General features: G+C 42.4%; 2 protein-coding genes across 3 annotated transcripts in view; one reads left to right on the top strand and one right to left on the bottom strand.

The window, feature by feature from the left end:
* Positions 1-12976, top strand: part of LOC138786728 (oocyte zinc finger protein XlCOF6-like) — a 622195-nt gene that overhangs the window by 555686 nt on the left and 53533 nt on the right. The gene's annotated exons all lie outside the window — the stretch shown is intronic.
* The window catches only part of LOC138787568 (zinc finger protein Xfin-like), a 52984-nt gene that overhangs the window by 10412 nt on the left and 29596 nt on the right, over positions 1-12976 (bottom strand). The window contains exons 12-14 of the mRNA XM_069964916.1: positions 12244-12319; positions 9780-11183; positions 4801-4892 (exon numbers count right to left, since the gene is read on the bottom strand). Coding sequence (XP_069821017.1) covers positions 4801-4892; positions 9780-11183; positions 12244-12319 — 1572 coding nt within the window. The remainder of the gene's footprint in view (positions 1-4800; positions 4893-9779; positions 11184-12243; positions 12320-12976) is intronic.

The following is a 12976-nucleotide window of genomic DNA, read 5'->3' as shown; positions in this document are numbered from 1 at the left end:
AGAAGCTCCGTTACAAATGTTGGGGTGCATTTTTTCCCCTGTTCCTAGTGAAATTTCAAACTAAACAAACATGTTATTGGAAAAATTTAATTTTTTTCATTTTTACGGTCTAGTTTTGAATACTTTCCTTCCAATACCTGTGGGGTCAAAATGGTCAACACACCCCAAAATGAATTCTTTGAGGGGTGCACTTTCCTAAATGGGGTAACTTTTGGGGGGGTTCTATTCTGTAGACATTACAGGGGCTCTGCAAACGCACCTGGCTCTCAGAAACTTCTTCAGAAAAATCATGCACTGAAAATGCTAATTGGCGCTCCTTCCTCCTGCAGCCTGCTGTGTGCCCATACAGTGGTTTACTCCCACATATGGGGTACCGTTGTACTCATAAGAACCTGCGATACAAAATTTGGGGTGCTTTTTCTCTCATGTTTATTATGAAAATGAGATACTTTAATCTTAACAAATATATTATTGGAAAATTTCTATTTTCCTTTTTTTTTAAGGTCTAATGGTGAATACTTTACTCCAGCCCCTGTAGGGTTAAAATGCTCATTATACCCCTAGATTAATTCTTTAAGGCAGGCATGTCCAAAGTCCGGCCGGAGGGCCATTTGCGGCCCGCGTTCCGAACTTTTACGGCCCCCCCAGGTATCCAGCTTGCTATTATCTGCCTGTGTTATAAAGCATATAGCATTTAGCATGTAAAATGGTCGGCCCTCGCACATGTTCACTTCATCAAATTTGGCACTCTTCGAAAAAAGTTTGGACATGCCTGCTTTAAGGTGTCTAATTTCCAAAATGGGGTCACTTATGGGGGTTTCCAGTATACAAGCCTCCTAAATCAACTTAAAAAAAGAATTGGTCTTGGAAATTTCATGAAAATTTGATAATTTGCTGATACATTGCTAAGCCCCGTAACACCCTAAAAAGTGAAATATGTTTACGAAATGAAATCAGAATAAAGAGGACATATTGGTAATGTGACTTATTCATTTTTGTCATGTGACTTTCTTTTTTTAAAAGCAAAGAATTTCAAAGTTCATAAAGTGCAAATTTTTCATGATATTTTGATGTTTTTCACAAAAAACACACAAGACAGTGACTAACATAAAGTACCATATGTTACGAAAAAACTATCTCAGAATCGCTAGCATACGTTAAAGCATCACTGAGCTATACATAAAAAATGCCCCCAGAGAGAAGCTTACCAATTATAAAGTCCAGTTCTACCTCACAGAAATCCCGGGACACAGACAGACCCTGCAGCTACACAGTCCTGACTGACCCTGACCGGCTGCTTCCTCACTACTGCTAGGAAACTATAAGCTCCTCCCACACAAGTCACATGGGCGTGATGTCATCAACTGTACATAGCATCTACTGTGTGCTTACAGGACCTGCCATGATGTTACAGTCATGTGATCAGTCACATGGAGGAGGAGGAGGAGTCACATGATCAGGGGCTGCTGCTCAGTGTATGCAGGACTCTGCTGTGCTGGATGAGCTGAAGTGATGTGTATGCAGCAGAGCTGTGTGTGATGTGTGTGGAGCAGAGCGCTGTGTGATGTGTGTGGAGCAGAGCTGTGTATGTGTGTGTTATATATGCCTGCAGCAGAGCGCTGTGTGTAATGTACATGTAGCTGAGCTGTATGTGTGTAATGTACATGTAGCTGAGCTGTATATGTGTAATGTTCATGTAGCTGAGCTGTATATGTGTAATGTACATGTAGCTGAGCTGTATATGTGTAATGTACATGTAGCTGAGCTGTATGTGTGTAATGTACATGTAGCTGAGCTGTATGTGTGTAATGTACATGTAGCTGAGCTGTATGTGTGTAATGTACATGTAGCTGAGCTGTATGTGTGTAATGTACATGTAGCTGAGCTGTATATGTGTAATGTACACGTAGCTGAGCTGTATATGTGTAATGTACATGTAGCAGAGCTGTGTATATGTGTAATGTACATGTAGCAGAGCTGTATATGTGTAATGTACATGTAGCTGAGCTGTATATGTGTAATGTACATGTAGCTGAGCTGTATATATGTGTAATGTACATGTAGCTGAGCTGTATATGTGTAATGTACATGTAGCTGAGCTGTATGTGTGTAATGTACATATAGCTGAGCTGTATATGTGTAATGTACATGTAGCTGAGCTGTATGTGTACACAGTAAGGCCGGGTTCACACACAGTATATTTCAGGCAGTATTTGGTCCTCATGTCCGGTCCTCATAGCAACCAAAACAAGGAGTGGATTGAAAACACAGAAAGGCTATGATCACACACTGTTAGAATTGGGTGGATGGCCACCATATAACGGTAATTAACTGCCATTATTTCAATACAACAGCTGTTGTTTGCCATTATATGTCGGCCATCCACTCAATTACAACATTATGTGAACAGATCCTTTCTGTGTTTTCAATCCACTCCTGGTTTTGGTTGCTATGAGGACCAAATACTGCCTGAAATATACGTAGTGTGAACCCAGCCTAGAGCTGTATATGTGTAATGTACATGTAGCCATGTAGCTGAGCTGTATATGTGTAATGTACATGTAGCTGAGCTGTATATGTGTAATGTACATGTAGCTGAGCTGTATATGTGTGATGTACATGTAGCTGAGCTGTATATGTGTATGTGTAATGTACATGTAGCTGAGCTGTATGTGTGATGTACATGTAGCTGAGCTGTATATGTGTAATGTACATGTAGCTGAGCTGTATGTGTGTAATGTACATGTAGCTGAGCTGTATATGTGTGTGTAATGTACATGTAGCTGAGCTGTATATATGTAATGTACATGTAGCTGAGCTGTATGTGTGATGTACATGTAGCTGAGCTGTATATGTGTAATGTACATGTAGCTGAGCTGTATATATGTAATGTACATGTAGCTGAGCTGTATGTGTGATGTACATGTAGCTGAGCTGTATGTGTGTAATGTACATGTAGCTGAGCTGTATATGTGTGATGTACATGTAGCTGAGCTGTATGTGTGAAATGTACATGTAGCTGAGCTGTATATATATATATGTAGCAGTCTGTAGTGAGGGGATATCAGGGAGGATAGATGTTATGATGAATAAATGAAGATATATCCTGTCACCGGCCGAGTGGTAATAACTCTCTCCCGCCTCCTGAGGTAAATACGGCCACAGAGGTTACAGAGAGGGACGGTACCCAGGTGTTTGGTGATGATGATATATGCAAATGTGGAACAACTAAAGTGTTAGGAGAAAGAGAAGTTTCCTTATAGCAATGTTGGATTACTCTGCAAATCACTTCACCCAATAATGGAGGAGGAGGGGATTTCTATTTTTGGGCTATAACAAGTCTAGCCGCTAATAGAATATGGTGACCCACTGATCTATGAGAGGGAAAGATATCAGACAAATGTAGATGGAGAATTGCAAAGGCCGGAGTGTTCTGTGAGCTGGGAGTTATAAAGTGAGCAACTAATGTAAAGATTTCTTCCCAAAAAATAGAGAGATTTGGACAAAACCACCACATATGTGACTGGGTAGCTTTTTGAGTGCAACATTGCCACAAGAAATTGGAGTAATTTTGAGTCATTTGTGTCTACTTGGGGTGAGGTACCACCTCATCTGAATTTTTCTCATTAAATCTGGTTAATGCACGTAGAGGTTTTTTTTGGTTTTGTTTTTTTTTTAATCCAATTATAAACTTGGCGCCATTGTTCTTGCTCAAAGCTTTCTGCCAATTCCTCCTCCCACTTACATATAAAGGTCAGTTTAGTATCAGGATATTTACTTGTTAACAAGTTGGAAGCTGCCGTTAAACCTTTAGTGTGACCTTTCCGACTTAAAAAATACTTGTGAAAATCTGTAAGCTTAGGATGAGGAGGGGCCAGTTCTTCCTCTTCTTCATTTTTCCTCTGGAATGAATGGGAGCGAAAAGGCTACTCGCGTGAGTGCCCACTGGCTGCCTTTTCGTTGGCTGGAACGCATCACATGGCTTCCAGTCTGCTCAGCTCTGATTGGCTGAGCGAGCTGGAAGCCATGTGATGCGATCCAGCCAATAAAAAGGCTGCTGATGCGCACGTATATGAATAGCCTTTTCGCTCCCATTCATGCAGAGTAATCTGGAAGTGCAGAAGATCTGAAGACGTGAACGGGGCTGACGGGGACCGCAAATGCCGATCGACTCAGGAGAGATGGTGAGTATAAAATCTGTGTCTGTTGGTGTTTTTTTTTTTTCTTTTTCTACCCCCGGAGTTGTCCTTTAAGTATTTTTTTTGGCAATATTTGTGATTGAGTGGGATATGGATAAAATTCATATCTCACCTGAAATTTTATTTTCCTGGCGTCCATAGGCAGCCCTTATTGGGGGTTAAAATTCCCCCTAGGAACGAGGCAGAAGACACATTAATTAGCATAATTAGCATAGCTACATCAACCACTTCCCATGTATAAATGTAATCAGGAAACACCAAACAATGAGTTCGTATGCAGCAAAGTTTTTATTGGATGGGTAGCGTGCTGCCTATGGACGCCAGGAAAATAAAATTTCAGGTGAGATATAAATTTTATCCTTCCTGGACGTCCTACGGCAGCACTTATTGGGACATAAAAAGCAATTTTAAGGGGGGGAGTTTGCTTCTACTTTTTGCAACACCTTTGAGCCGAAGGCTGAACCCCTGACACGTCCAACCTGTAATGCTTTATGAAGGACGAGGCGGATGACCATGTAGCGGCACGGCATATTTCTTCCAATGGAGTATAACCATATTCCGCCCATGAGGTTGCAGTTGCTCTGGTGGAATGAGCTCTCACACCTTCAGGAGCAGACAAACCTTCTTGTTGATAGCAGAATGCTATGGTGGCTTTGATCCAGTTAGCCAGAGATGTTTTGCTGGCTTTTGAACCTTTGGAAGGACCAGAGAATAGAACAAAGAGATTTTCTGCCTTTCTGAATGACTGTACTATCCAAGTAGGTGAGAACAGCTCTTCTGACATCCAAGAGAGCTAGGTCAGAGTCCAAATGCACATCAGAGAAGGCCGGAAGCACTATCTCTTGGTTGAGATTATGTGACATCGAGATTTTAGGCAGAAAACCTGGCAAAGTTCTAAGAACCAGAGCAGTTGAGGTATAGTATGGGGTTTTGCAGCAGCTGAGATTTAGGAAAAGGTTCTGCAGCAGCTGAGGTATGATGAGGTTCTGCAGCAGCTGAGGTGTAGTATGTGGGTCTGCAGCAGCTAAGGTGTTTTATGACAAGGTTTTGCAGCAGCTGAGGTGTGTATTATGAGATTCCACAGCAGCTGAGGTGTAGTATGAGGTTCTGCAGCAGCTAAAGTGTGTAGCAGCTGAGGTGTAGTATGAGATTCTATGGCAGCTGAGGTGTAGTATGGGGTTCTACAGCTGGTTAGGTCCACGATAGGGGTTCTTCAGCAGCTGAGGTTTGTGGTATGGTCAGCGGCTACTGAAGCCAGAGTGAAGAGCTGCATGAGGACGGAGATCTGAGGGTAGCCAGGAGCGCCAGGAGCAGCTGTCAGAAGTCCCACCTGCCTGTATGAGCGTGCATGTATGAGCTGCCTGTCTGAATGTATATCAGGGATGAGCAAATTTATGGTAGTAGCGAAGTGCTTCACTACACTCGGCCGTTGGCTTGTCAGTCGGCTGCATTTGAGCTCTGCTCCGGGTGCCTAGAAAAGTGGGATACAGTCCTGGGCGAAGTTTTGAAGGACTATCCAGATTTTTCAGACATCCGGAGCACAGCTCAAATGCAGCCGGCTGACAAGCGGACGTCCGAGCGTAGCGAAGCACTCCACCACTACTGTAAATTTGCTCATCCCAAGTGTACAGGCCTGAGCTGTCTGTGCGAGTGTAACAACAATACTATGTGCATGCGGGGGATGGAGGTGAGACCCGCAGGAGGTAAGTGTGGGCAGGCAAGCTGTATGAGGTTCTGCAGCAGGTTGAGGTGTTTTCTGATGTTCTACAGCTGCTGAGGTGTAATGTTCATTACATGTAATAGGTATTCGGGTTCTAGTACATGTGACGATTATCTTCCCAAATGGGCAGATATCGCCTGTGTAATAAACATGACGATTAGCCGAGAAGCCGATTATCAGCAGGCTTAAAAATTATCATCTGCTGACTGTGCACCACTAGGTGTATTAATAGATGTAATAGGAGGTGCCATATAGAAAATAATAAAATAATACTTACCTGTCCACATGTTTCCATGCAGCCACCACTGAGCCTTCTGAGATCATCTCTGAAGTGAGACGCTGCTAAGCCACTGGCCGCAGCACTCTCGTCTTGCTCAGTTATTGGTTGAGCAACCTGTCACTGTAGAGATGTGTCAGTGGTGAGCAGGGAGAAACCAGGGAGCGTGGACAGGTAAGTATTACTTTATTATTTTCTATATACGTAGCAAGGGCTGCACAGACATGAGTAACAATATATATGTAAACACACAGCCCTTGCTGCATGATAATGGAGCTGTGTAATGGACTCGCTAAACAAGCACCGATCTAATGTCGGGTGGGGTAATACGGTCCTTACTGTCAGGATCTTCTCCAGTTTTCTCCAGCACAGGATTCTTGGTGTATACACAGTGGTGCCTTGTATTACGAGCATAATTTGTTCCGGGACTGTGTTTTAATCCAAATCCACTCTTAAACCAAAGCAAATTTTCCCATATGAAATCACTGATATGCAGACAATTTGTTTCACACCCCAAAAATAATGATTTTTTATTCTGAATAACATGTAGAACAGATGAAACAATGAGAAACAGCTGAATGTGATATTATAAGTTACTGTACAGTATAGCAATCAGCATGTGGAGTATAATGTACAGTAACTGCATAACCCTGATAACACAGCATCAGTTTGTAGATACAGGATGGAGCTGCACATCCCCATAATGCAGTAGCTTAGAACAGGCTAGAATAGAGAACTGGGCTGCTGTCAGAGGTCTGTGTGGTCACATGACAGCAATGTGTAAGGTGTGTGTGTTCAATATGGACCAATCAGGACGTGAGAATCACAGAGCTGTGCAGGAGGAAAGTGACTGAAACTTCTCTATACAGCAGTGTGTATAGCTGAGTGTAAGTGCAAGCGTATTATAGCAGAAGTGTATATAGCTGAGTGTAAGTGCAGGCACATTATAGCAGAAGAGTATATAGCTGAGTGTAAGTGCACCAAAACAAAAAATATGCCCAAAATATATAGTCCTTAACGCATAACAAGATACAAATCAAACAAAAAAGGATCCACAAAGGGATACAAAGAATGCAGGACAATCAAAAATAAATATTATTGTAATCTTTATTTAAATAATTCATACTTAATAAAATTAATTAAAACAACCGGTACAGCTGGAGGGAAACTTAATCCGGGTCCAGTCGAACCTCTAAACAATGGCAGCCATTTGCTTTAGGGAAAACTCTATAGACCTGAATGAAGGAAGGAGGTGTCTGTGTTCCCATGAAAGGTTTTTACACTTGTGACTCATTGTACATAATATACCAGGGACGGACTTAATTATTCCATAAAATATTCTGCAAGACTGAAAAAAAAATTATTTGTGCGGTGAAATTGAAAAAAAAAAAAGTGCAATTCTTTTTATTTTGGCTGGTTTTGTGTTTACCCGTTTGCCCTATGGTAAAACTGACATGTTATCTATGTTCCTCAACTTATATAACTTTTATTTTATTTGATTGCTTTTAAAACATAAAAAAAAAATTAAATAACAAAAAGCTCTTTAACCCTTAGGCGACCCTGGACGTACCCTTACGTCCAGGGCCACCTCCCCGCGTTCAGAGCGGGGCCGCGCTCTGAACCGCCGCGATCCCGGGTGCCTCATGATCGCCGTGCCCGCTAATCAGGTAATCGGAGGCAGCTGTCAAAGATGACAGCTGCCTCCGATTACCGGCTGCATTTGATCGGTGGTGGTATAGTGGGGAGATCGCTCCTCCGGGACAACGTCTCTCCGATACTGAAGCCGGCCGGGGACCGCTCCAAGATGGCGCCGTCCCCGGCTCGGCACTCGTTTGTTTCCGGCTGCAGCAGCAGAAAGCAAACGAGTGCCTATCTCATGGATCTCTGCAGCATATCTATGCTGCAGATATCTCAATGAGAGATCACAGTGTATATACTAGAAGTCCCCTAGGGGGGCTTCTAGTATATGTGTAAAAAAAAAAAAAAAAAAGTAAATAGTTGTTAATAGTAAAAAGCCCCCTCCCCTAATAAAAGTCTGAATCACCCCCCTTTTCCCAGGTTTTAAATAAAAGTAAACAAATAAATGAAAAAACATGTTTGCTATCGCCGCGTGCGTAATCGCCCGAACTATTAATCACATTAATCACTGATCTCGCACGGTAAACGGCGTCAGCGCAAAAAAATTGTGCATTTTTGGTCGCATCAAATCCAGAAAAAATGTAATATAAAGCGATCAAAAAGTCGTATATGCGCAATCAAGGTACCGATAGAAAGATCACATCATGGCGCAAAAAATGACTCCTGACACAGCCCCATAGACCAAAGGATAAAAGCGCTATAAGCCTGGGAATGGAGCGATTTTAAGTGACGTATATTTGTTAACAACGTTTTGAATTTTTTACAGGCCATCCGATACAAGAAAAGTTATACATGTTATATATCGTTTTAATCGTAACAACTTGAGGAACATATATAACAAGTCAGTTTTACCCCAAGGCGAATGGCGTAAAAACACATACCCCCCAAATAAAAGAAATGCGTTTTTTAATTTCTATTTCACCACACCTTGATTTTTTTTCTGGTTTCGCAGTGTACTTTATGCAAAAATTCAGCCTGTTATTGCAAAGTACAATTAGTGACGGAAAAAATAAGGGCTCATGTGGGTTTCTAGGTGGAAAAATGCAAGTGCTATGGCCTTTTAAGCACAAGGAGGAAAAAACGAAAATGCAAAAATTGAAATTGGCCGGGTCCTCTAAGGGTTAAATTATTCAATTCTGATCCTTAGAACACTTATATCCTTTGGTCTATGGGGCTGTGCGAGGTGTCATTTTTTGCACCATAATCTGTATTTTCTATCGGTATCTTGCTTGCGTATATGCGACTTTTTGATCACTTTTTATTACAATTTTTCTGGATTTGCAGTGCGAGATCGGAAATGTGATACTTTAATAGTTCTGGTGATTCCAATATGTTTATTTATTAATTTCTCCCCCTAGGAGACTTTTATTACTACAGCACTGATCTCTCATAGCCCACTGCAATCCATCACCGAGCCGGGATCAGCGTCATTGCGATGCTGAGATCATGTCAGGTAGGATGAAGGCATCGCTCCCTCCACGAACACATTGCGGGCGGCGATTCCCCCTCCCGCTAGACACCAGGGATGGCTTTGACAGCTGCATCTAAATAGCTAATCAGACAGGCGCGGCTGTCAGCAGCCGGGAGCCATGTGCTGCAGAGAGGGCCGATTGTTCCCTTATGTAGAATGGAATAAAGGTCCAGTAGGTGGTATGAAAACCATCTCCTGCACACTTCTCACTTATGTGCCCTTTCACCTATACCTACTCCTCTCTTTTACTTCCATTCTCTATGTGTCCAAAATGTGTTATTTTTGGCTCATTTAAGCCTGTATATATCTATGGAGGACACTGGGGGAGGGGCCTGGGCACGGCCATCTAAGACAGAATCACCACAGAGCAGGACGGCACAAAGTGGAGGAGGGGAGCCTGATTATAGCTATAAAATATGGATTTTACTTCATAATTATTTTGAATTCTTTATATCCATTTACCTCATTGTGAGCAAGACATTGGCTTCTCCCTTTTGTGAGTTTTTTGATGTTGATGAAGACTTGATTTCCTATTAAAACATTTTCCACAATCTGAACATGAAAATGGCTTGTCCCCTGTGTGAGTTCTCTGGTGGACAAAAAGATTTGATTTATGAGTAAAACATTTCCCACATTCTGAACATGAAAATGGCTTCTTCCCTGTGTGGGTTCTCTCATGGATAACAAGAGCTGATTTCCGAATAAAACATTTCCCACATTCCGAACATGAAAATGGCTTGTCCCCTGTGTGAGTTCTCTGGTGGACAACAAGATTTGATTTATGAGTAAAACATTTCCCACATTCCGAACATGAAAATGGCTTCTTCCCTGTGTGGGTTCTCTCATGGATAACAAGAGCTGATTTCCGAATAAAACATTTCCCACATTCCGAACATGAAAATGGCTTCTCCCCTGTGTGAGTTCTCTGATGCAAAACTAATTCTGATCGCTGAATAAAACATTTCCCACATTCCGAACATAAAAATGGCTTCTCCCCTGTGTGAGTTCTCTGATGATCAACAAGAACTGATCGCTTAGTAAAACATTTCCCACACTCCGAACATGAAAATGGTTTCTCCCCTGTGTGAGTTCTCTGATGGTCAACAAGATTTGATTTATGAGTAAAACCTTTCCCACATTCTGAACATAAAAATAGCTTCTCCCCCGTGTGGGTTCTCTGATGCCTTAAAAGTTCTGATTTCTGATTATAAAATTTCCCACATTCCGAACATAAAAATGTCTTCTCCCCTGTGTGAGTTCTCCTATGCTCAACAAGAACGGCTCGCTGAGTAAAACATTTTCCACACTCCGAACATGAAAATGGTTTCTCCCCTGTGTGAATTCTTTGATGGCGAAGAAGATTTGCTTTGTCAATAAAACATTTCCCACAATCTGAACATGAAAATGGCTTCTCCCCTCTGTGATTTCTTCGATGGATAACAAGTTCTGATATCATAGTAAAACATTTCCCACATTCTGAACATGAAAATGGCTTCTCCCCTGTGTGAGTTCTGCTATGCCTAACAAGATCTGATCTCTGAATAAAACATTTCCCACACTCCGAACATGAAAATGGTTTCTCTCCTGTGTGAATTCTTTGATGGCGAAGAAGATTTGATTTGTCAGTAAAACATTTCCCACAATCTGAACATGAAAATGGTTTCTCTCCTGTGTGAATTCTTTGATGTATAACAAGCTTTGATTTCTTAGTAAAACATTTTCCACATTCTGAACATGAACCCTTCTCCCCTGTAAGATTTTTTTTGTGGGTAAAGCCTGAGGGTGTATCTGGGATAGTGGACGGCTCCTCATATGTATCTTGTGTGATGTGATCCTCTGAGGAGATCTGATGTCCCCCTGAGCTCCTGGTAAAATCATCTGCAAAGGAGAAAACAGCATTTCTCTTATTATGTAACATAATAAGAATGATCAGATCTGTTCCTATCCACAGGTGTCACACACAAGTGTCAGGGAGAAGAATCTAGAAGCTGGAGGCCGGGTAGATGACGTCCTTAGTAGGAAAAGTAATGGAAACTCTTCTCAAATAAAAAATTGGACTATTGACCCCCTACATACCGATTACCTGCTGGACCGCAACCAGCATGGTGTTACCAGGGGGCAGATTGCGGCTTTTTTTTGTAATTTTCTGCATAAGTCACGTGGTACAGTGACGTCACCAACCTGGCCGACCTCTGGCTACATACGTCCTTGGTAAGTGTTCAGAGCCTTCCAAACAGCTCTCTGGATGACCCTCCCCGAACAAGGGACGTCACAGCCACAAAGGGCAAAGTATTACGTCTGTTAATCTGGAGTTGCTGCCAGTTTCTGTATAAGCTATAATATATTGGGAGAATATAGGACCAAACCGTCTACGCTGAATAGTGGCGGGAATAAAGGGCCATGAGGTCTTGTCGGAGGCCTTTCCTGCATCTAGACTAAGTATAATGGTCAAAGGTCATGAGGGGTCACGAACTCGATCATTGAAAAATTCTCGACTCTAGTAACAAGCACTCTATAACTTTAGCGCTCGCTCCGCACTACTTTGTGTTTGGTCTCTTTTTTTGAGCAAAGAAAAGACTCAATATCTCCACAAAGGGAACATGGACAGCGGTTCGGCTGTATGTATAACGCTGGTTTAACTATATTAATTTTTAATTACATAACTGCTTGTGGTCACATTCCCTGTTGACTTCTTAAAAAAAATATTTGCAGCAGGTGCGCTGTAAGATGAGGACAGTCACTATAGATGCAGCAGCAGGAGACTGATAGTGATATATTGTCCGCTGGGACTGTGCTGTATATTAGAATTTAGGCTGAATGATTATATAGCTGGAAAACTGACAGGACACAGAGCTTATAATATTCCACACAGAATAGTTACAGCCGGTGACTGAGGAGAATGCGTGACTGTTCTCTGCATTTAGTGGTCACTACTCACCTGGGCGGTTACCTGTAGTGATGTCCTCCTTATACTGCTCATCACTGCTGTCATCTGTCTCTGGAGCATTAATATTGTTCCTATCTTCCCCCTGATTCATAAGATGTGAGAGAAATATTGTAAAAGTCATCAGACAGGAGGAGAAGTCAGGTGGGATGTACACATCATAGGGAACATCTCCATCTACCTGATCCTGATCCTGATGAAGAAGAGGACGGGGACATCTCTCTGGTGCTGTTCTCTTACTGGATCTGACTGGAGGGAACACATACAGAGACTGAATTCATTCTTTCCATCCAGATAATACAGAGGAGGTGTGTATATAGTCCTGTCTATTACCTGCTGATGGGAGGGGCTGCTGATCCTCCAGAATCACATCCTTGTACTGATCCTTGTGTCCTTCTACATACTCCCACTCCTCCATGGAGAAATAGACCGCCACGTCCTGACACCTTATAGGAACCTGACACACACAATGATCACACAGTCATCCCCCCCACCCCTCCAGTGGTGTTACTGTATAATGTCCCAGCATTCCCAGCAGCCACAGTCTCACCTCTCCACTCAGCAGCTCCACCATCTTGTTGGTGACTTCTAGGATCTTCTCTTCCTCCATTTCCTCATGTATCAGGGGCCCCGGGATTGGGCTCAGGGTTCTTCCCCATCCTTCACACCCAGGGGCCCCACAGCGCCCACTAGAGGACTTCTTCACTACTGTGTAATCCTGTGTATG

The sequence above is a fragment of the Dendropsophus ebraccatus genome, chromosome 3 (assembly GCF_027789765.1).
Source record: "Dendropsophus ebraccatus isolate aDenEbr1 chromosome 3, aDenEbr1.pat, whole genome shotgun sequence".
NCBI classification, from domain to species: Eukaryota; Metazoa; Chordata; class Amphibia; order Anura; family Hylidae; genus Dendropsophus; species Dendropsophus ebraccatus.
The sequence above is the reverse complement of the archived record's forward strand: the minus strand, read 5'-3'. Positions and strand labels throughout refer to the sequence as shown.